Source organism: Mustela putorius, unplaced genomic scaffold, assembly GCF_011764305.1.
Source record: "Mustela putorius furo isolate JIRA1106 unplaced genomic scaffold, ASM1176430v1.1 tig00003869_pilon_pilon_pilon, whole genome shotgun sequence".
Classification (NCBI taxonomy): Eukaryota; Metazoa; Chordata; class Mammalia; order Carnivora; family Mustelidae; genus Mustela; species Mustela putorius.
This window is the reverse complement of record NW_025422021.1, coordinates 12673492-12696260: the sequence shown is the minus strand read 5'-3', so window position 1 is coordinate 12696260 and position 22769 is coordinate 12673492. Positions and strand designations below refer to the sequence as shown.

General features: G+C 38.5%; 1 protein-coding gene across 3 annotated transcripts in view; it reads left to right on the top strand.

The window, feature by feature from the left end:
* The window catches only part of CERS6 (ceramide synthase 6), a 314544-nt gene that overhangs the window by 244164 nt on the left and 47611 nt on the right, over positions 1–22769 (top strand). For 2 of the 3 annotated variants that reach the window (XM_045066919.1, XM_045066920.1), the window contains exons 7-8: positions 12111–12239; positions 14745–14851. In XM_045066919.1, coding sequence (XP_044922854.1) covers positions 12111–12239; positions 14745–14851 — 236 coding nt within the window. The remainder of the gene's footprint in view (positions 1–12110; positions 12240–14744; positions 14852–22769) is intronic. The other variant, XM_045066921.1, reaches the window with a different exon arrangement.

The following is a 22769-nucleotide window of genomic DNA, read 5'->3' as shown; positions in this document are numbered from 1 at the left end:
ACAGTTCTTTAAATTTATCTTTATGAAAATGTTATTATTTTTCTCAGTTCTAGGCCGGGGAACAATTATGGGCATTTTGGCTTAGAAGTTAAAGACTTGGGCTCTGAAGTCCATCTGCCTGCTCAGCACCCTTCCTAATGTGGAATTACCTTGAGCATGTTACTTTACTTCTCTGTGCTTTGGTTTCCTGATCCAAAGAATGAGATTCATGTAATCTAATTCATGGGGGTTTTGTGAGCATAAATAAATAATACATACTCTTTGAACAGTGCCTGGCATATAGTAAATGCTCATTTGATTCACCAAATATTAACCCCTCTCTACCCCCAGGTACTTGTAGGATTGTACTTCTCAGCCTTGCCCCCTTTTACGGTTAGATGGGGCCAGGTGACTGGTAGGCTGGGAGCAGAATTGACTTGAGTCACTTTGAGGTATTTAATCAGTAGTGAGACCTTCTAGTGTCTCTTTTCCCCTGTAGTATTGTGATGGGTAACATCTGAGATGGGGGCTGCTGCATCGGCCTGGGTCCCTGAGTGACTGCGGTGAGCAAAGTACCAGCACTCGCCCCACCCCCTGCCCAAGGTAACATGCAGTGTATAAGAAACAAGCTTTTGTTTTAAACCACTGAGGTTTTAAAGGCTTTGTTTTTGACCTGGAATTTTGTTTATCCTGACTAGTGCAGCTATTGCTAATAATATGGCTAATTATCATTTCCTTGAATGATTTGGGAAATCATATTTCTAGATCAGCAGTTCTCAAAGTGTAGTCTGTGGACCCATGGAGGTCTGCAAGGTGAAAACTGTTTCCATAATAATACTAAAATGACATTTGCCTTCCTGACTGTGTTGAAAGTATACTCGTAGTCCAGAAGTAAGAGTGGGCAAAGTTGCAGGCAGCATCCCTAAACGGTACTAGTAGCCGTATTCTTCACTGCTACATGCTTAGGAAGAGACAATGTCAGTTAAGAAGTTTTCCAGGAGAAATTGGAAGGGGAGGTGAACCATGAGAGACTATGGACTCTGAAAAACAATCTGAAGGGTTTGAAGTGGCGGGGGGGGTGGGAGGTTGGGGTACCAGGTGGTGGGTGTTATAGAGGGCACGGATTGCATGGAGCACTGGGTGTGGTGAAAAAATAATGAATACTGTTATGCTGAACATAAATAAAATATAAATTAAAATAAATAAATAAAGAAGGTTCTCGGTGAAGCATTGAAAGTGTTAATTTTATTTACTCTCTATTCGTGAGTATACACTTAAAAATATCTTGTGTGATAAAATGGGAAGTAGGCGTAAAGAACTTTGGCTGCCTGACATTGTCCAATAGTGTCTTGAGAAAAATCACGTGCACTTAGTGCTTTGTGTTGTGAGCTGAATAAGCTGCTCCTTTTCTCCTGTAAATCTCATTTTTACTCAGCAGAATGACTGACAAATTGTGGTTATTCCAACTTGTATATTTGATAGTCATTTTTTTTTGAAAATGCACAAAGTAACTTTGCCAAACTGTTTCAAGAAGAAAATTGACGTTATTTGTTGTCAGTGATAAAACTCAAGCTGTCATCAGGGAAATACAAATAAAAACCACAGTGAGATTCCACTTCACACCAGTCAGAATGCCTGAAATTAACCAGTCAGAAAACAACAGATGTTGGTGAGGATGTGGATAAAGGGGAACCCTCCTATACTGTTAGTGGGAATGCAAGCTGGTGCAGCCACTCTGGAAAACAGTATGTAGGTTCCTCAAAAAGTTGAAAATAGAGCTACCCCATGACCCAGCAATTGCACTACTGGGTATTTACCCTAAAGATACAAATGTAGTGATCCGAAGGGCCACATGCACCCAATAGCCAAACTATGGAAAGAGCCTAGATGTCCATCAACAGATGAATGGATAAAGAAGATGTGGTGTATACACACACTCATGCACACACACGCACACACACATAGGAAAATTATGCAGACTTCAAATATGTAATCGTGCCATTTGCAACAATGTGGATGGAACTAGAGGGTATTATGCTAAGCAAAATAAATCCATCAGAAAAAGACAATTATATTATCGCTTCTCAGCCTTTTGGCTAAGATCAAGTGTAGAAAAAGACAATTATCACATGACCTTACTGATAGGAGGAATTTGAGAAACAAGACAGAATCATAGGGGAAGGGAGGACAAATGAAACAAGAGGAAACCAGAGAGGAAGACAAACCATAAGAGACTCCTAATCCCAGGAAACAAACTGAGGGTTGCTGGAGTGGAGGGGGGTGGGAGGGATGGGGTGAGTGGGTTATGGACATTGGGGAGGGTGTGTGCTATGGTGAGCACTGTGAATTGTGTAAGACAGATGAATCAGAGACCTGTACCCCTGAAACAAATAATATATTATATACATACATATATGTGTATATATGCATATATATACATACATTATATGTTAATGCAAAAAAAAAAAAACCCTCAAGCCTTCAAGCAAAAATTAGATTTTTGGAAGACCCCTGTCCACCAGTGAGATCTTGATAATATCCCAATCCTTAAAGACTTACCTGATGAGTTTGGTAGGGATGTTGATAAAAGTGGTTTTTAAAAATATTAACTCGGTGAACCAGTATTTTCCAGGTGACTAATGCATGATGCTACAAAGTCATACATGAGTAAAATATCCATTCAAAGGTCAAGGCAAACCAAAGGAATTAAATGTAAAAGAATATGAAAAGGGTATTGGTATGGTTTTAGATTCTACATTGTACTTAACCTTTAAGAATATCCCACTTGTCAAATTCGCATACAATATCAAAGAAAAATGTTCATAACTATGTGAAAAGACTGTCAAGATACTTCTCCCTTTTCCAACTGTTTGGTGCTAGATTTTCCTTATATACTTCAACTAGATAGAATAACTTAGGGCAATAATTTGAATGTATCAGCTGTTGAAAAGAATCCAGCTCTCCTGTCTTAAGCCAGACATCAAAGAGATTTGCAATAATCTCTTTGCCACTGCCACTGTCCTCACCATTTTTTTTTTAATTTTGGAAAATATGTTATTTTTCAGGAAAATATTTATGTTCATTAACATGTAAGAGATTTTACTTAAATTAATAAATGTTTTTCAAATTTCTCAGTTTTAATGTCTAATGTGACAAAGGCTAAAGAGATATATAGCTCACATCAACAAACACTTTTTGATGTCCTCAGTGATTTTTGAAAATATAAAAGTGTTCTGAGACCAAAACCTCCAAGAACTGCTGGTGTAGATTACTTAAGTATTTTCTAGAGCAAGGACTTCAAGGACCCCAGCTGGTATTAGTGTGTCCTTTCTTAGTTTGAAAAGCTAGGAATGCCTGGGTGTTTTAGTTCATTAAGTGTCTGCCTTCCATTCAGGTCATGATCCCAGGGTCGTGGGATCGAGTCCTGCATCCAGCTCCCTGCTCCACAGAGAGCCTGCTTCTTCCTCTCCCTCTGCTTGTACTCTCTGCTACCCTCTGCTACTCTCCCGGCTTGTACTCTCTCTCTCTCTGGCAAACGAATAAATAAAATCTTTAAAAAAAAAAGCTCAAATCATGCCACAGGACACCCGGGATCCCAAGAAGGGTGGAACGCGACCTGGTATTGTCTCTCCATGTCACCTTGGAGCTGCTCCTTGGAGACACAGTTGGGCAGGCCCCTTGATGTCTCCTTCACACTCCTGTGTGTGTGACTGGAGTAGCACCACCTTGCCGTCCAAGCTCTGAGGCACATATCCCAGACTCTCAGGCTTTACGCCTGTCCTTTCTCACTATTGTGTCTTCACATGAGAAGAAGGGAAGAAGAGGCGGCTGATTTTATAAGCTAACCACCTGTGATCAGAACATTGCAACTCACTGCTCTGTGCAGGCTGGAGAGAGAACAATGGGACACTGTCGCCTGGAAAAGGAGTATGCTTTATGGGGCAATTATACAGGTTTTTATTCAAAGGCTGCCTTAACTAGTGGCTTCCTCCGGCACTCAGACTCCCCGGGTGACTTGCCAGGGAAGGGCTCTTAAACCTATTTCGCTGTCACATCCCAACACCCAGGCACTGGGCAGTCGTGGGGCTTGGCAGTGGTGTGCAGGGGGCGACAGCCAGGAGCCTCTTCTTCTTGTGTGGCGCATAGGGCCGCAGCATTGCTGCACTGCAGGGAGACCCACACCCCAGGATCTACGCCGTGCTGCTGATCTATGGTTCTGGGTCTTTAGGTCCAGGGCCTCTGGAGTCCCTCGTTCTCCCAGGAGGTGCCATTGGCACTTGGAAGGTTCCACTTTCATGGGGGAGGTTCAATCATTCAGCTTCCTCTGAGGAGTTGTTCTCAAGTCATCCTTGATGTCTTGGGAGAACACCCACTGGGGTCTTGGGAAAACACCCACTCCGGTTTATCATAGCTCTAACTCTCTCCCCATCTCCAAAATTCCCTCTGTTTCTACCCGCATAAATACCAATAGACCGACTCCCACATCCTTAATTTTGGCCTCCTAAGGAGGGGCGCCCTTTCCACTCACAGCTAACTCTGTATCTTTGCTCTTGGTTCCCTTCTCTTCCTGCCTTTTGGGTATGGACTGTGTTCCATTTGTTAGTCTCTCACTTCTGTGTGTTTTCAGAAGTGTCCTTTCTCTAGGACTCCCTTCCTCACAGTCCTCATTTCTCACATCTGTTTCTGAGCAGCCGTCTGCCACATCGTTAGAGATGGGCTGTGGAGTCACATGCAACCCAATACAGGTCTGGCTCTAGCCTGTTCTTTTGTGTGACTTTGGAAGAATTACACTGCATCTCTGTGCCTTGGTTTCATTATAAAATGCAGTTCTAATAGTACTTACTTTAGGTGACTAAATCACAGTGTCAGACAAAGCCTTTGGAGCTTGAGAATTAATGGGCCTTATTGGAAGGTAGATGGGAGTTCACCAGGTAGTCCAAATGGAGTGGGTCTTGGAGAAGAGAAGAGATACACCAGGGTTCCAGCTACAAAACAAACAAACAATAACAACAACTACAACAACAAAGAACCTGCATGGCCAGAGCTTGCATGGGGGCAGGAAGAAGCTTGACAGGTGAATTCTGCTGGCAGAGTTCTGGCTATTTGTGAATTAGAGTGGGGAGTTCCAACAGCTGAAGGGACTAGGAGTTATATGACAAGAGATAAGGCCAGTGGGAATAGTAAGCGTTCCTCTGAACCCCTTCTGACAACTGACAGCATCACCCTGACTTGGCTGACCTGAAGAAGACATTTTTCATCTTCATCTAAAGCACAAAATTGAGTCCTTGATTGCCATTGTCATTTTGTGTATCAAGGGCTTTGCAGTAAAGAGGAAGGTGATGACTTTTGAGTCCTGGGATGTTTCCGATTTTACTCGAGCACAGTCTGCCCCCTACTGATCATTCTGGATGTTTTCAACATGAATGGGTTTACTTGATACCATTGCTTTTGTCCTCAGGGATACTGAAAGGGAGAGAGAATAAAGTTTGAAACCTGTGCATCAAGTATATTTAAAATCTCTCAGAAGTGACCCTCCTAGCATTAAAAGCTGTACAAGTTAGTGTGAGTAGGCAAGTATAATTTAAACGGAGCCCAGAAGGTTATATAAAAGGCCTCTAACTCCAAGTACTTGGGATGTGGCAAGAACTACCAGTGATGAAAATTTCTGAAGACCCAAAGTTCAGTGAGGAAAAAACCATATGTATACAATTAAGAAAAATATCTATGTCACTTGAAAGCATGGTGTATTTGGAGAGTGTTCTTTTGACGGGGAAAGGAAAATCAAGTGTGGAGGAGGACTCCAGAGAGTTGCAAATTAATGTTCTGCCCTCTGGCCAGGCACCCTGGAAAGGAATCAGTGGCACTATCTTACTATTTTCTGTTGTAGAGATAAAATTTTATTGTATCCTTTCCATAGTAATAGAATCAATTAAAGATTAAATATTAACTAAATAATTCATAGGAGACAAGATTATGAGTTCTTGATCTTGAAATGCTATCATAAATGTTACACAGGAGAAAGATTGGGTAAACACTGCTTATGCGGCGGTTCTTTATTTCACTTTATATATGTTCCCAGAAGCTATAAAGTAATAGTACGTCTAGCAGTAGGGAAAGTAATAATGCCTGCGGACAGACAGCTTTTGTTTTAAAAACTGGTGAAAAAATTCCTTGATTTTCAAATTTTCTTGAAGTTGTAGTTGTGATTTTTCATGAGAATTTTAATAGCTGTCTGCCAAAACTTTTTTTTATAGTTTATCTGAATTTTAAGAGTAATATCTTATTGATTACTTACTAATTATTGAGAGTAATATCTTACTGAACAGCTATGAAAATTAAATCTCTTATAAACCTTTATCTGAAGAAAATTTGATGAAGTTGAACATGACACTATGCAGTTGTCACATCTCTGATAACATGACTTAAGTTTCCCAAAATATGTCCTTAGATGGGCTCTAAGGTCAGGGCCATCAGACTTTTCTGTGAAGGGCAGGTAGTAAATATCTTAAACTTGCAGATCACACAGTCTCTGTTGCAAGCACTCAACTGTAGGAAGAACACTGCGATAGACATTAGCTAAACAAATGAATGTGACAGTGTTCTAATAAAACTTTATTTACAAAAATAAATGGAGAACCAGATTTGGCTTGGGGGTCATATTGTGCCATTCTCTGCTCTAAACTAGAGTGGCCTAGATGTATGTATCTGCTGAATAGTTAGGATGTCAGATTTGAGATCGGCTAGTAGAGGTATTTAAATCATATCAGTACATATATTTCGAACATTTTGATAGTAGCAATAGTAAGTTTGGACGTCTTTAATCAATTTCTTAGCACGCAGCTTGTTTTTAGAATGCTGTCCATATGCGACAGTTCTCTTCCATAAAGACCTCAGTCCGTATATGTTTAGTTCAAAGGTAGAAAAATCTAGTCTGTTGGGGAAAAAGTGTTGAAATAAATGTGACTATAGATTTAGTGTAAATGAAGTTTTATTCATAGATTGAAATTTAGAGAAGGGATAGCTGAATAATATCTGTCAGAACTACTCCATTTTATAATTGAACAAATATTTCTCAAATCAATCACACTTTTTTATCCCTTCCTACGTTTTCCTATGAATATTTACCCTAACATACATAGGCTGTCCATGAGAATGACAGTGAATTCAAGTCACAGTTTTTGAAGAGCCTTGTTACTTGAAATACCTTTTTTTTTTTAATGGCACATTTAACCAGTTCTCTTTATAGTACACCAATATTCGAGGCCAGCTAAAAATAAAATAGCCAAATCAATTGAGGAAGACTGCAGATACCCAAAAGTTGACATTTTTAAATACCTTCTGTGAACTTTTCACGCCATGCATGAGTAAGAGAAAGGTATAATTTTCCTCAAATTACCTAATATGGGGCAAATCAGAATCAACTGATTTCTGTAAATCATCATGAATATACTTTTACTTCAGTCATCATCTCAAGACCAAGATGGTTTTTCAGTCTCTTGTTTTTTAGTTCTTTAAAAGGCAGAGATAGAGATACATATATAGAGATATATATATGTATATACACACATATGGATATATATTTATGTGTTTTTATTTTTATTTTTATATTCATGCTATTTATTAATCAGGACTTAAGCTATAGCCACAGGTTGAGAACCTATTTTTCATATTCCCTCAAAGGAAAATGTACCTGTGGTTTTTCTTGCCATATGTAAGTTGTGTCTGAGATCCTCCTGTCTCCATCTGTGCATTTGGGCTGTGGTGGAGATGAGCCTACATGGCCGCTGTCCCCTGCACATTGCCAGCACATTGCCACTTCTTGCACAACTTGCTTCTCCCCAGCTTTCTGAGTTTTACCCTCAAGCTGCAAAATCCCAAGTGAAGAGATAGGAAGACAGTGTTATTGATCTCTATGAAAATAACATGTTATTCTATAAAAAGTCACACAACTTTCTAGGTACCTTGAAGGTTCAAATAAACTATTTAAAACAAAGTAAAACAAAACAAATAGACCTGAGAGATGTGAACTGTTGTTGTAGTTGCCATACAGTGAAATCATTTTTAAATTACAGTGTTGCTGGGTTGCCTGGGTGGCTCAGTCAGTTAAGCACCCAACTCTTGATTTGGCTCGGGTCATATCTCAAGAGTTTTGAGATCAAGCCCATGTCAGTTTCCGTGCTAAGCAGCGAGCCTGCTTAACATTCTCTCTCCTCTCTCTTAGACTCTCCCTCTCTGTTCTCTCTCTCTTTCAAAAAAAAATTTTTTTTATGGTGTTGTCTGTCCATTCCCTTAGAGAATTTGAAAATTTGTTAAATGGGCAACCTGGTGATAATTACCTCATTTCTAATCAGGTAATTTTCTATTATAAGTTTATCATATTAATTTTATTTGTTAAATTCAGGAAAGGTAATCCATGTCATTTGCATCTGAGAAGGAAGTCTTTTCTTTGCCTTGTACTTTAGAAATATTTCATACATATTTTTTTTAAATCTCACATGTCTTCTCTTTATTTTTTAAGTTTTTCATTGTGTTATATTAGTCACCATACAGTACACCATTAGTTTTTGATGTAGTGTTCCATGATTCATTGTTTTTGTATAACACCCAGTGCCCCATGCAATCCATGCCCTCCTTAATACCCATCACCAGATTCACCCATCCCCTTGCCCCCCTCCCCTCTAAAACCCTCGGTTTGTTTCCCATAGTGTAGAGTGTCTCATGGTTCGTCTCCCTCACTAATCCCCCCTGTTTCATTTTTCCCTTCCTTCTCCTAATGTCCTCCATGCTATTCCTTATGCTCCACAAATAAATGAAACCATATGATAATTGACTTTCTCTGCTTCACTTATTTCACTCAGCATAATCTTCTCCAGTTCCATCCATGTTGATGTAAATGGTGGGTATTCATCCTTCTGATGCCTGAGTAATATTCCATTATATATATGGACCACATCTTCTTTATCCATTTGTCTGTAGAAGGGCATCTCGGCTCTTTCCACAGTTTGGCTATTGGGGGCATTGCTGCTCTGAACATTGGGGTGCATATGCCCTTTCTTTTTACTACATCTATATCTTTGGCGTAAATGCCCAGTAGTGTAATTGCTGAGTCGTAGAGTAGCTCTATTTTTAATTTTTTGAGGAACCTCCACACTGTTTTCCAAAGTGGCTATATCAACTTCCATTCCCACCAACAGTGTAAGAGGGTTCCCCTTTCTCCATAACCTCTCCAACATTTGTTGTTTCTTGCGTTGTCAATTTTTGCCATTCTAACAGGTGTAATGTGGTATCTCAATGTGGTTTTGATTTGAATTTCGCTGATGGCTAATGATGATGAACATTTTTCATGCATCTGCTAGCTGTGTATGTCTTCTTTGGAGAAGTGCCTGTTTTTGTCTTCTGCCCATTTATTGGCTTGATTATTTGTTTTTTAGGTGTTGAGTTTGAGAAGTTCTTTATAGATCTTAGATATCAGCCCTTTATCTACAGTGTCATTTGCAAATATCTTCTCCCATTCTGTGGTTTGCCTCTTTGTTTTGTTGACTGTTTCCTTTGCTGTGCAGAAGCTTTTGACCTTGATGAAGTCACAAAAGTTCATTTTCACTTTTGTTTCCCTTGCCTTTGGAGTCTTGAATGAAGTTGATGAGGCTGTTATTCCCCTCTAGGATTTTGATGGATTCCTGTCTCACACTGAGGTCTTTCATCCATTTAAAGTTTATCTTTGTGTATGGTGTAGGAGAATGACTCTTTACTACCCATCTACATCTAAATCAGCTATCACTTAAAATCTTGGTCTTGTTTCTTTTTTTAGAAGGTTCACAAGTGTTTTGCTTTATTTGTTGCTAAGATTATTTCCAAAAGAAACCATATGAAATTATGAGTACTTTATCCAGCAAATAGAAATTTAGAGAACAAGTTCCTTATTGTTTTCAGTGGGTTTTTTCCCCCCTAATGAGAAGTGAGTTAATTTTGCTTTCATAAAAACCTGTACATCATGATGAATTTCTGGTGCCGCCTGGAGATAGAGCATTATTTCCAAGAGTCTTTGCATCCCAATCATTGCAAAGAGAGTTCCATCATACAGAACACAGACTTCTGTTTTAATGAGGGTAATCCTTCTGGCCTTTTACCACTAATATTTTATTTTGCGAGAAATTCCCATGGAGAACTGAAGTAAGGATGCCATTTCTCATTCTGACATTTGGCAATGGAGTCCAAGTAGCTGGAATTTTACATGCATCCAGGAATTTCTGTTGTGAAACCTACACAGAACAGACTAAGAGGGTATTCTAGGTTCTCTAAATGCCATTTAATATGTAATAAGAAAAAAACAGTATTATCTTAACAGATTCTGGTATGAAAATTGGATGGCTCTTCCTTGAATCCTTTCATTTCAGACTCGTTCTAATTGACTTTGAGTCAAGACTACATCTGATTTCTTTTTTCCATCTCTAATAATTGATATAAGGACAGCCACTGGAATGGGAGCTGAGATCAGGGTCCTTATTAGGCAGCAAACATAGAAGGAGCCCTTGATGGTGACTGTGAAGATGTCCAGAAACAATATGGCAGAACAGCAGAAGGTGGGGGACACCAGTGAAACTGGTGATCAGACTGGTCTGTTTTGAATAAGGTCTTTGGAATCAGTCCTCAGTTTGAGTGCCAAGAAGAAATCACAATATTTCTACTTAATTGCTACCACCAAAAATGCAGGAGAACATTTTCAACCTAGGATGCTAAGGTTCCTGCAGCTAAGCCCGTGCCTACCTACACTCCAGTCATTTTCAGCAATAACAAACCTGAGGATCAGTCATTTTCAGCAATAACAAACCTGAGGATGGGAGTTGTTACCCTGCCTTGATAGGGTCCAAGTTGACAATTTATTTAAAAATGTTATTTAGATCAAATTTAGTGCCTACTTAAAGGTATCAAGGTAAGGAGATACAACACATAAAATAATGATTGTATGGCTTTTATTGAAGGTGTTTATATATATATATATATGTACATGCACACACACACATACACATACATACATACACACATATTTGTTCTCTTTCTTAGTTTCATAATATGCTTTTCATTTGGCTAATTTATTTGTCTTTAATGATTAGCCTTATTTTTCAATGGCTTCGAGTAGATCACCATTAGGGCCGATGTTGGCATTTAAATTCCAAAGAAGTTCAAGTATACTCTGGAAGAAATAGATTTACAAATAAGAGCAAAGGAGCACGTGGGTGGCTCAGTCAGTTAAGCATCCAACTCTTCATTTTGGCTCAAGTAATGACCTCAGGGTCGTGAGCTCCACACAAGCCTGTGTGTGGAGCTCTGAGCTCAGTGGAGAGTCTGCTTGAGATTCTCTCTCTCCCTCTGCTGCTCTCTCCACTCATGTGTGCATGCTCTCTCTCTCTCTCAAGTAAATAAATAAATTTTTAAAAATAAATAAGGGTAAGAATATTAGTAAATGAGAGACTGTATTTCTAAGCAACAGAAATTCCACATCATAACAAACCATGTCCAGATGGCCAGTAGATGAATCAGTGTCAGAGAAAGATGATCTTTTCACATGGGCTGACCAGCAGCTCCACATGAAATAAAGGTGGTGCATTTATCATTACTTTTGCCAGTTTCTTTTTCTAATGGCTACGGGTTCAAATTTAGGGCTTGTGTAGGATTCATCAGAAAAGCCCCATATTAGGGTTCTTATTTTCCCTTCCCAATGAGCATTCCAGGAGAAGGATGCAGAATCCTCAGCCACAGTAGTTGGAGAAGTAGTTCTGTTAGACCTTTGGTGCTGCCCTAAAGATTTTCCTAAAGTAGAGATCCAACTAATATCTTTCTTTGTTTGAAACTCTGAGGCAATTTCTCCCATAGCTTCAAATTCTCTGGTTTATATACAAAACACCCTTTATGATCTGCCCTTAATCCTGGTGTATATCACATTCTTCATAGTCACTGGACCCCTTTGTGTCTCTGCCACTCTATAGTGAGCTCCCAGAGGGTAGGAAATGCATCTTGTTCATTTTAGTATCTCCATTAAGAACTTGGGAAATACTTGTTGAATAACAGAAGAGATGAATGGAAATATTGCCGTCCTCTAAGATCTAACATGGCTGTGTTTTTCCTTCCCTAAGGACTTTGGCATTATGTTCCTGCATCACCTTGTAGCTATTTTCTTGATTTCCTTTTCGTATGTCAACAATATGGCCCGAGTAGGGACCCTGGTCCTCTGTCTTCACGATTCAGCTGATGCTCTTCTAGAGGTAAATCTTTCCTTTCATCTTTAAGAGTTCAAAATCTAGTATTCAGGAAATCATCAAGACCATCAGTTCTTCTATGTTATTGTAGATGGCCCTGGGGGGAAGATAGTATGTGACTGATTTGAAACTGCAAAGTGTTTGTTTGTAAGTTAAATGGGTAAAAGTGAGACTTTAGTCCATACATTTTTATACAAAGAATGTTCATCATCTTAGTATTCTTTAATTGAATAATGAAAACCTTTACTATCTAACACTTAAGAAATGAATGTTTTAGAATTGGAAAATCATTACTTGAATAAGTTTTGTTTCTGGTATTGTAAGTTTCACACTGATATATCTGGGAAGTACATATAACTGAATTTAGTGAGTAATGGTAGTTGTACATCCTGATGAAATTAATTAGTCATAGTTTTTATTGCCAATATACGTATTATCCTAGTATGTTTATAGTGAAAATTATATTTGAATTCTAAAGTAAATATAAAAACTGTGTCCTCTGTATGTATAAAGAAAAAGTCCTTTTACTTTATGCTAAGACATGTATGTAACTGGTGAAAGATAAACTTACCAGAGTAGGAATTTCATGTAGAAGTGGGTCTTAGAATCTGTATTCTGAGTTTTTATTTTTGTTGGCCCACACCATTCTGCCCCTTGAAGTATCTACTGTCACTGTGAATGTAGAGGCGCTCTCAAATAATGATGTATTATTCAGTACAAGCAGAAATTCCACATGATACAATTGAATCTACTATAAAGATGATTAATCAAGATTTGAAATATACACAGCACTTCCTTAAGAACTCTGTTCCTTATAAGGCTATGAAATAGAAAAATAGTCCTAACAGGCTATGTCAGATGATAGTATGGTGTTACAATTTTTAAGTGGTTCTAGCTAAACTCTATTTAGCATATTTTTTTAAAGGAGAAATATAGTTTTGTAAGGGCAGTCTCCTGCAAACCAGTTATCATTTGGTTAAATCCTAAGTATACTTGAAAGTGGAGATTTATACAGCAATATGCAGTTTTGAAATCAACCCTGTACTGTCTACCAACTTTAATGCATATGGAAATGGCTGGTTGAATCTTTGTCTATCACTTTTATCCAGAAAGGAAAAACAATCCAGAAATGCAAGCCATGTGGCTTAAAGACAAATATTCTTTATCACAATGATTTTCTTTACATTATACAGTAATGCTTGAGAATATCCAAATAATGAGATATGTCAGCTATCAACTATTTGAAGTGGGATCTATGACCTAGGGATTTTAGAAAAATTACATGTTTGATGCTTTTTTATTGAATACTGTTGAATGAACATAAGAGAAAAATGGTTTACCTAGGCAGAAGGAGGCAGAAGATGCTTTTCTTCTTTCCTACTATAATTCATGGTATCACACCCAAAGTACTCATGAAATTAAAAGTTCACAATCCTGGCTTCTTCTCAGTTAATAAGTATTTTTTTTTTTTTTTTTTTAAGAATCCATTTCTCTCACCACTCTGTGTTTTACTTAAAGCTACAGAATTTTAGCTTCTATGGATACTGTCAACAGTCCTTTCAAGTTTGACTCAGCTAATTTAACTTTCTGAGAAGTAGAAGATAATGTTATAAATTCAGCAAGACATCTTCAATTTCTAACCCTATGTGTGGGTGCATGTGAATTTTGTGTGAAAATGTAAAAAGAGGTGATCAAGCAAAATTGTGTTTTCTGTGTCACCTATTGTTACATAGCATCATCTACTTAAAAATGTGTAGATGGTAGGGAAAGGGAGGTAATCTCTTCCCTAATTTATAATATTAAAAGTGGTCACTTAAATTACTATCATAAATTATTAGAGTAATTCTCACAGACACTTGGAACATTAGTGACTTTCATCTAGAAAACGACCCATTAATGGAACTTCGAAAATTATACCTAAATGGATTCATTGAAATAACATGATCTTGACATGTTCTATATTTCTAAATTTATGAGAATAAGCCAAGAAACTGTCTCCCAAGAATATTCCTTATGCCTGTTTAAGGAAAACCTTTCATTCTAAGTAGAAAAGAGAAAACAATGCAGAAAGGCTCCATATATTTTGTATAAAGCTTGTGGCCTTAGTGTTTGGGACTCATTAGACTTTTAAAGGATTTCCTAGCACTTTGTATTTGACCTGTTAGGCTGCATTCCTGTGTTGGTGTCTTTGCCTTGCTGATATCCTCCATAATGCAGGAATTTTCTTATTTTTCTGTTTTCCTGAGATCAACCATATAATTGAATTTTTCAGGTTGCTGAACGTTTTATTAAATCTGTGACAGTCCGTAGTTTTACTTATAGCTAATGTTGCTTTTCACTGAACTTATGGGTAATTTATAAATACTGATGCATGATGCATGACATTTCAAAGGAGCAGGCAATTTTATGCATCTGGTAAGTTCTATCTTATAGGAGACTCATGCATATTGAAAGAAACTTTTCATTTACCAGTTTAACTACATTAATATATCCCATTCCTTCCTTTCATAGGCTGCCAAAATGGCAAATTATGCCAAGTTTCAGAAAATTTGTGATCTTCTGTTTGTTATGTTTGCCATGGTTTTTATCACCACACGACTGGGTATATTTCCGCTCTGGTGAGTATGCCAGTCTTCTTTTCCGGCAGAGCCGCCCCTTTTGCTTTTGAATTTCATTCCAAATATTTAGTGAGCAGCTTAAAGAAAGGGGGGGAAGGACTCAAGAAATGGCTTTGGTTTCTTCTTCCAGAAATATTGTATCCTTTCCTCATCTTTTCTACAGGATAGTGAGAGAAAGGTGTGCCTTACAGGAGTTCTGAGACTGCAGAAAGCTGTCCGCCATTCTGGGGTGCAGTCTAGAGTATGAATCAGAAACTCTTAGCCATGAAAGTTTGCATAAATAAAGGAAACACCGTGTTGCAACCAGTTACATAGCAGGGATCCTCCTGTACCAGGGGTTTACAAAGCCTCGTCCCTAGACAGGTAGCAGCAGCATCACCAAAGAGCTTGTTACCAGAGGAACTTCCTGGTAACAGACCTACTGAATCGCAAACTTTGAATTTGGGTCCCGGCAGTCTGTGTTTTGATAAGCCTTCTGGTGGTTCTGCTCCATCCACATTGAAGTTTGAATACCATGTCCTGTGTAATTCTCTTCCTCAGCTGTATTGAAAGCTAAAACAGAGGGAAGGTATAACCTGAAACTAACCCCTGAAATTCCCTTTGGCCTTGTAACGTCTGGATGTCTTTTGTTTTGTTGAGTGCTAAAGAAATAACGTGACTGATTTTGGTAGAATTTGACAGTCCTTTTTATAGAAAATAGGTCCAGTGTCATTAATCTTTTTTTTCTGGAAGGCTCTTACTTGAACTAGAAAAGAAATGAGCCCTCTGTATCGCTTAAAGTCTACCAGTGATGGCAGATTTTTTCCCCCGATTTTAAGAAATTGATTTGAATGGGAAATTAAAGCAATGGAAATTGGGAAAAGCTGAGAGATGAAGGGAGGCAATAATAACTTTCCCCAGTAGAAGAGTAACCATAATAAAGTTGGGATTCTTAAATGAATATGTCTATCACTGGAATGCATAAACAAATTACTAACACACACACACACACACACACACCCCTTCTGTCTGAGACTCTCAGCCCTGTTTTAGACACTTACTATGAAAATCATTTCAAGAAACAACACTGTGTGTTAGCAACAAGAATTGTTTTATATGCTTGTAGGTAGGAAACACATGTAATTTTGTGTATAATGTATCTGTAATTTTTCAGGATTGGGTGTCTTTCAACGTTATTAAAACAGAACTTAGTAGTAAGAATTTAAATAGATATAATGCAAACAAAGTCCAAGACATATTTCTCCAGAGAATAATAGAGTTTTTCTTACCTAGGGTTTTTGAGAACCTGAGTTTTAAAGGAATAAGCATCACTCTCAAGTACTTTGATTTGTGTACTTCCCTTAAAGGGTAGGATTAAAATTAGATGCACCCCCTCTCCCCTCTAGCTAATGTGTAAAAAAGCTCTTTAGGTTTACACAGCAATGAGTTGCCTGGAACATAGACTGCAGAATATAGAAATTATGCAATGCTACTAATAAGATAACTTGTAGGTATGTCCTGTGATGATGCCAGAAACCAGCCACTTAGAAAAATCCTTATAACCAAATACAAAGCAAGAACTTACATTGCAAATTTGTAGGACTTCTACTACCATGCCCCTGCATGAGGCCAAGTTTTTTAAGAGGCAACTTGCAGAGAGAAATATTTTATTGTTTGTAATACAATAAATAATTTATATACTTGATCCCATTGTAGTGGTACACGAAATGAATGAAATCCTTTTCAGTGTGTTAAGGAAGATGCATTGGTGCCTGGATGTCCTTTGTTTCCAATTCCTAGAGCAGAATGGGTATTGTCGGTGTTTAAAATTATAGTGTGAATGGGGCACCTGGGTGGCTCAGTGGGTTGAGCCTCTGCCTTTAGCTCGGGTCATGATCTCAGGATCCTGGGATCGAGTCCCACATCAGGCTGCCTGCTCAGCAGGGAGCCTGCTTCCCCCTCTCCCTCTGCTGCTCCCCCCACTTGTGCTCTCTCCTTCTCTCACTCTCTGTCAAATAAATTCTAAAAAAAAAAAAAAAAATTATAGTGTGAATGACAATAGCAAGTAGTGTTTTACATGTTTTCCTTAATACTGTGAAATTATTTTTTTAAATTCCTTTTAGATTAGGAAATCCTAGAGTTGGGAGGGACTACAAGGGACTACAGGGTACCAGCTTCAGACTCTCCTCTCAACCCCTCTGCCCCAGATAGGAATTCTGTCATTTTCCCTAGTCCAGGAGTATTGCTTCAGAGGTTAAGGGAGAAATCGTTTTCTTTCTTCCTTCCTTTCTTTCTTTCTTTCTGGGGCAAAATTTCTGGTGCAAAATTTTGGTTTATTAAAGCATGGGGGCAGGATCAGTGTACAGAAAGAACTGCTGTGAGAAATGATTTCCTAAACAGAAACTTGGGTCTTTTTAACTTGTAAACTAAAGGTCCTTAATCTGTTTAGAAACCCCTGAAACAGTATAAAAAGCATGTTTGTGTATGTGTATTTTTTTCCTGTAGGGGAGGGTGCATGGCTTTAGGAGATTTCTCAAGGATATCTCTGGCTCCTTCCCCTCCTCCAAAAAGTGGCTTTGGGGAACAGACTAAGTGTACCCTGCCACTTCAAATTGAAAACTCTTAAGAACGTGAAGGTCTCTAACATATCATCTGTAGGCTTTCTTTTCATCAGAAAGCATCCTTAATCCCTTCAATTATTCCTGCCTGTTGTTTGCTCTCCTTTGTTCCTGAGAATTCCTCTTCATGGTGTTCCAAATGTGGATTGCCTGGTACAAAATATAAGAGAACTATAAACAAGTCTTATTTAGAATGCATTTCTTTCTTTTTTTTTTTTTTTAAGATTTTATTTATTTGCCAGAGAGAGAGAGCACACACAGGGGGAGTTGCAGGCAGAGGGAGAAGCAGACTTCCCACTGAGCAGGGGACCACCACCTCCCGCCCCACCGCCCAGTTCAAGGCTTGATTCCAAGACCCTGGGATCATGACCTGAGCCAGAGGCAGACAACTGACTGAGCCACCCAAGCACCTCTAGAACTGCATTTCTTTAATGCAGCTTGTCATCGCCTTAGCCATAAGCTACTTTGACATTGTACTGTCGGTGATCTGATACACATCGGAGCTCCTGCCAGACTAGATCTCCCTCATCCTAAATTTATCTCATGTTTGTTTCTATTATGATTTATTCATACACCATTATATAGACTGCATGTATTCATAATGTTGTTTTCAAATATTTTAGCCCAGTTAGGGTCTTCTGAACTACATCCTGTGCCATACTTATGCCTCCCCCTTCCTGCTATGTAAGCAGATGCTTTTCATGCTTCTCCCAACTCACTGAAGGGAAAAGTTAACCTTCAGTCTCTCAACCACCAGTCTGTCGTTAGGATTTTACTTGTTACTGTCTCATAACTGCCCTGTCTTCATGCCTGCTTTCTTTCCTCGCATCCCCACATTTTTAAAGGTGTAATCAAAGAGGTCATCAAAGGCAGAAGCAGGGGAGAAAAGATTCTGAGGTCCACTGGCATGACTTGATTTTAAGAGACATTGGCTTCTGGGTCTTCATTTCTGGGCACCCACCCCCATCTGATTATCAACAACAGTGAGCTTATCGCCCAAAATTTCCAGTCTTTGCCTTTTCTGTATTGTTTAGGTGTCGACTTTTACCTTCAATATACCACCCTTTTAAAAATGTATTTAGTGAATATGCATTAGGTACTTACTGTGTCACCAGTAAGGGGCCGGGTCCTGAGAATTCAGTTCAACACAGGTCCTGCCTTGGGACACTTTGCAGTTGAACCCTGATAGGTTTATAATTCTGGTTTATAATTTTCTGGTTTATAATCTGGGGGGTGGCTAGAGATTACAAATTATTTTCTGAACGTTTTCTGGAGGTAAATAAGATGACTGGATCGTCAGTGTTAAATAGCTAAGTGGAGCGTACTAAGGAGCTTTGTCAGCTAAATAAGCATTATCCTACATGGAGGTTGTGTATGTGAAACAATCAGTGGCTACTAGAGGGAAGGTGCTAGAGGTCTATTGGACTTCAGTTCTAACAAGCATTTTATAAACTTCTTTCTCCTTCGAGTACTTGTGCTTCAGGTGAAAGAGGAAACAAAATTATTCTCTATGTCCTCTACTTTGTTTAGTTTTCAGTCCATTCACTTTGGAATCTCCAGCAATATCTTCCAGGTTCCTTCTGCCTATACTTGTGTTCCCACATGAACCACCAGAATTTTTGTAATTTGTGGGTTTAATAACACTTGGCTCATTCTCTACAATGTCTTCAGTTCATGTCTCACCAAGACAGCATCCCCCATGATTAGCCTGTTTTATTTAACTCAGTGTACTTAAAATAATATCATTTTAACATGTAATCAATATTAAAAATTACTGATATTTGCATTCTTTTCTTGCACACCAAATCTTTGAAATGGCGTATGTGTTTCATGTTTCTGCATCTACTCAGAAGTCTATGTATTTTAGCCTTTATGTTGTGGTTGGACAGTCAGTGATAAAATTCATTTTTGAGGTTAAACCCATCGTCGTAAGCTGTTATCATTTTCATTGATCTGCATCTGTCTTTCCTCAACTCCATTTCTTTGTAATCCCTGAAATTCTTAACAATATCCCCTATTTTATAAAGCTATGGTTTCAACTGGCACAGAGTAGATAATGCCCAGTATCATTGTACCACGCATCACAATGCATTTCCCACAGTGGGGAATACTCAATATTTGTTGGGTGCATTAAGTACTCTTTCCTCCTAAACAATCTCACATCTGTTTTCTTTTTTATTTTTTTTTTTAAGATTTATTTATTTATTTATTTGACAGAGAGAGAGATCACAAGGCAGAGAGGCAGGCAGAGAGAGAGAGAGGAGGAAGCAGGCTCCCCGCTGAGCAGAGAGCCTGATGCTGGACTCGATCCCAGGACCCTGAGATCATGACCTGAGCCGAAGGCAGTGGCTTAACCCACTGAGCCACCCAGGCGCCCTCACATCTGTTTTTCTTAGTTCAGCATTTTAAATATTCTTAGTTGAGCATTTCTTAGTGGAGCATATGTAGTAGATAGGGGCGTTTTCCTACCATATTACACAGAGAAAATCTGTTCATTTAGTCAATGATTTACCGCATTTCTCTGGACTCTCTTTTCCTGACATCAATTCAATTCAGCAAGTACTAAGTTCTTCCTCCAGTACGATACTATCTTCTTTAAGGATTAGACTGTAAAGCTGTTGATGAGATACATTTTTGGTAGTTACATAAAAAAGTAATTTCAAAATGATTGCCTCTATCCTTCTGGCCCAGCCAAGACACCATATTGTAAGCTTCATCATCCCCAAACTCATACATTAGAATATGAAAACAAAAAAGGAAAATCTACTAAGATCCTGATAGTGAAGGAAGTATCATGGTGCAGTCAGGAGAAAAACTCTTACTTCGGGTCATGGTCCCCCTCCCTGTGTGTCTGAAGACCAGGGGTTTAATTTTTTTACATCTATGTCCCCACCAGGAAGGTAAGAATAATAGTAATTGTTCTACCTACCTTACCGGGAAACGTTAAGAATCAAACGAAATACTGCTTTAGTTCTATAACTACAAAGTACTTTGTAAATATTCAGGATTTTTAAAAATCTATTATTAAAAATGGAAATCCCCTTGGGGCACCTGGATGGCCCGGTCAGTTATGTGCCTCCATTCAGCTCAGGTCACGATCCCGGGGATCAAGTCCCTGTTGGGCTCCTTGCTCATCCAGGAGCCTACTTCTCCCTCTGCCCGCTGCTAACCCCGCTTGTGCTCTCTCCCTAACTCTTGCTACAACAAATAAATAAATGACTAAAATCTTGAAAAGAGAAAGGGAAATTCCTATTATGGCCAAGTAGCTAGAAATTTTTATTACATTTTATAGCCTCCAACTAGTCTAGATTAAGGATCCATAATTGTAGACCCTTTTGAGATAAAATTTTAAAATGCTGTCTCCAGTTACGAGATTCAGAATATGTTATTTCAGTCACTTCTGTTTTCAGTTCTCAGTGAACATGTAATACCAGATATGCACCAGGTTGCCTTATTCCCTCAAATTTCAAGTGACAATACTGATCCTGAGCCACCAGAAGTGACCATTATTATTTGTAGAATCTCACAGGATTTCATAAAATGCAAAATGTCAGGCTAGTTCTTTCCTACGAGTCCCAGATTGATAGATCATTTTCCAGTGATGAATGGGCATACCACTATTGCCAGAACCTCTTTCTTATGAATAATGACTTTCCACTTCTCCATTCATGTCCCACCAAATGCTAACCCCTTGGCTACAGGAAGGCGAGAGTCAAATACGTACCTTCAGTAGTCTGCTGTTATTCAGACAGAAGTGTGTAACATGGTGGTTTTCTGTGCATCTCTGTCCTGCAAGGTAGAATTATTTGCTGTTTTGTATTCTCTGAAAGTTTCTGCAGTTAAAAACAACCCCCCCAAAGAAAGTTACAGAAGAGCCTAGATCATTCTTTTACCATTTTCCATAATAAGATTTGAAATTCACCCAGATGGTAGGGGAATATCATCATCTTCTCTAATTTAGTGTTCAAGACATACTTTACCAAAGTAGTGTGGCTTATATGCTTTTCTGAATATCTGATAAGATTAGTCTCAGAGTTCACAAATTTGGAGAAGCTGGGTTTTTGTTTTCACTTTTCTAAAATCCATTGACAGATTTTTCTTTGACATTTTCCTTGCTTCTGGTCTGTGTTAAATATATTTAAAGGTTATTAGGTATTTGGGTATGTTTTTAATACATGCAATTGACATCAATTAATACCTTCCTGAGGTTGGGTAGAGATGGATGAAAACAATGTGTTTAAAATGTTTTGCCTCTTTTCATGTGAACATAATAATTTTCATATAATTTCAAGATTAAAAGGTTAGACCAGGAGTCAAAAAACTATGGCCTGTAGGTCAAATCAGCCTCATTCCCTGTTTTTCTAAATTAAGTTTGATTGGAGCACAAACTTGCTCATCTATTACATATTGTGTTTGGCTATTTTCTGCTACTATGACTTATAGTTGGGACAGAGTATATAGCCTGCTAATCCTAAAATATTTACCAGCTGTTTCTTCACAGAAAACGTTTGCCAACTCCTGGACCAGGCCATTAAGAATTAGTCTGATAAGTTATTTTAAAAAAAAAAAAAAAGGGCAGTGGAGGAGAGTGATGTGTTTGTTACATGTATTCAGCCTTTCGATGTTCTCTAGAAGTATTGTCTACCTTAGGCAAAAAACATGCAGGTATTCTTAATCTTGTATGTGAGGTGGGCAGATTATGCTCCCAATTAAGTAAGCTTTTTCCTTTGGTGACTTGAATCAACAGCAACAAAAAATGCAGTATCCTAGTAATGCTTTCGGCATAGAATTAGTGTCTTAGGCATTTTTTCCTCCTTTCCGATCACTGCAGAGAACGCTTTGCTAGGAGAAAGAGAGAAAAAGACAGATTGTTTGGGGCACCTGGGTGGTGCAGTCAGTTAAGCATCCAACTCTTGGTTTTGGCTTAGGTCCTGATCTCAGGGTCATGTGATTGCCCCATGTCAGGCTCTCTGCTCAGCACGGAGTGGGCTTGTGATTTTCTCTCCCTCTCCCTCTGTGCCTCATGTTCATGTTCATGTTCTGTCTCTGTCTCTCTCTCTCTCTCAAATAAGTAAGTGGATCTTAAAAAATATATAACGGTTATTCAAAGTATCATAAAATTCTGTATAGCCATTTCATCTGTTTTAATCTGAGTATTGTAAGTGAAGTCTAATGCCAAGGTCAGAGATTTGCAAATTCTATATTTGATCAAGAATCTCACTGATTTGAGAGTGATGCTTTGTGGAAAATCCTGTAACAGATGAAGAACCTGTATCAGCTCTTTCGTTCTCTTATGTTATGATAAGGTGCAGCTGTGGACC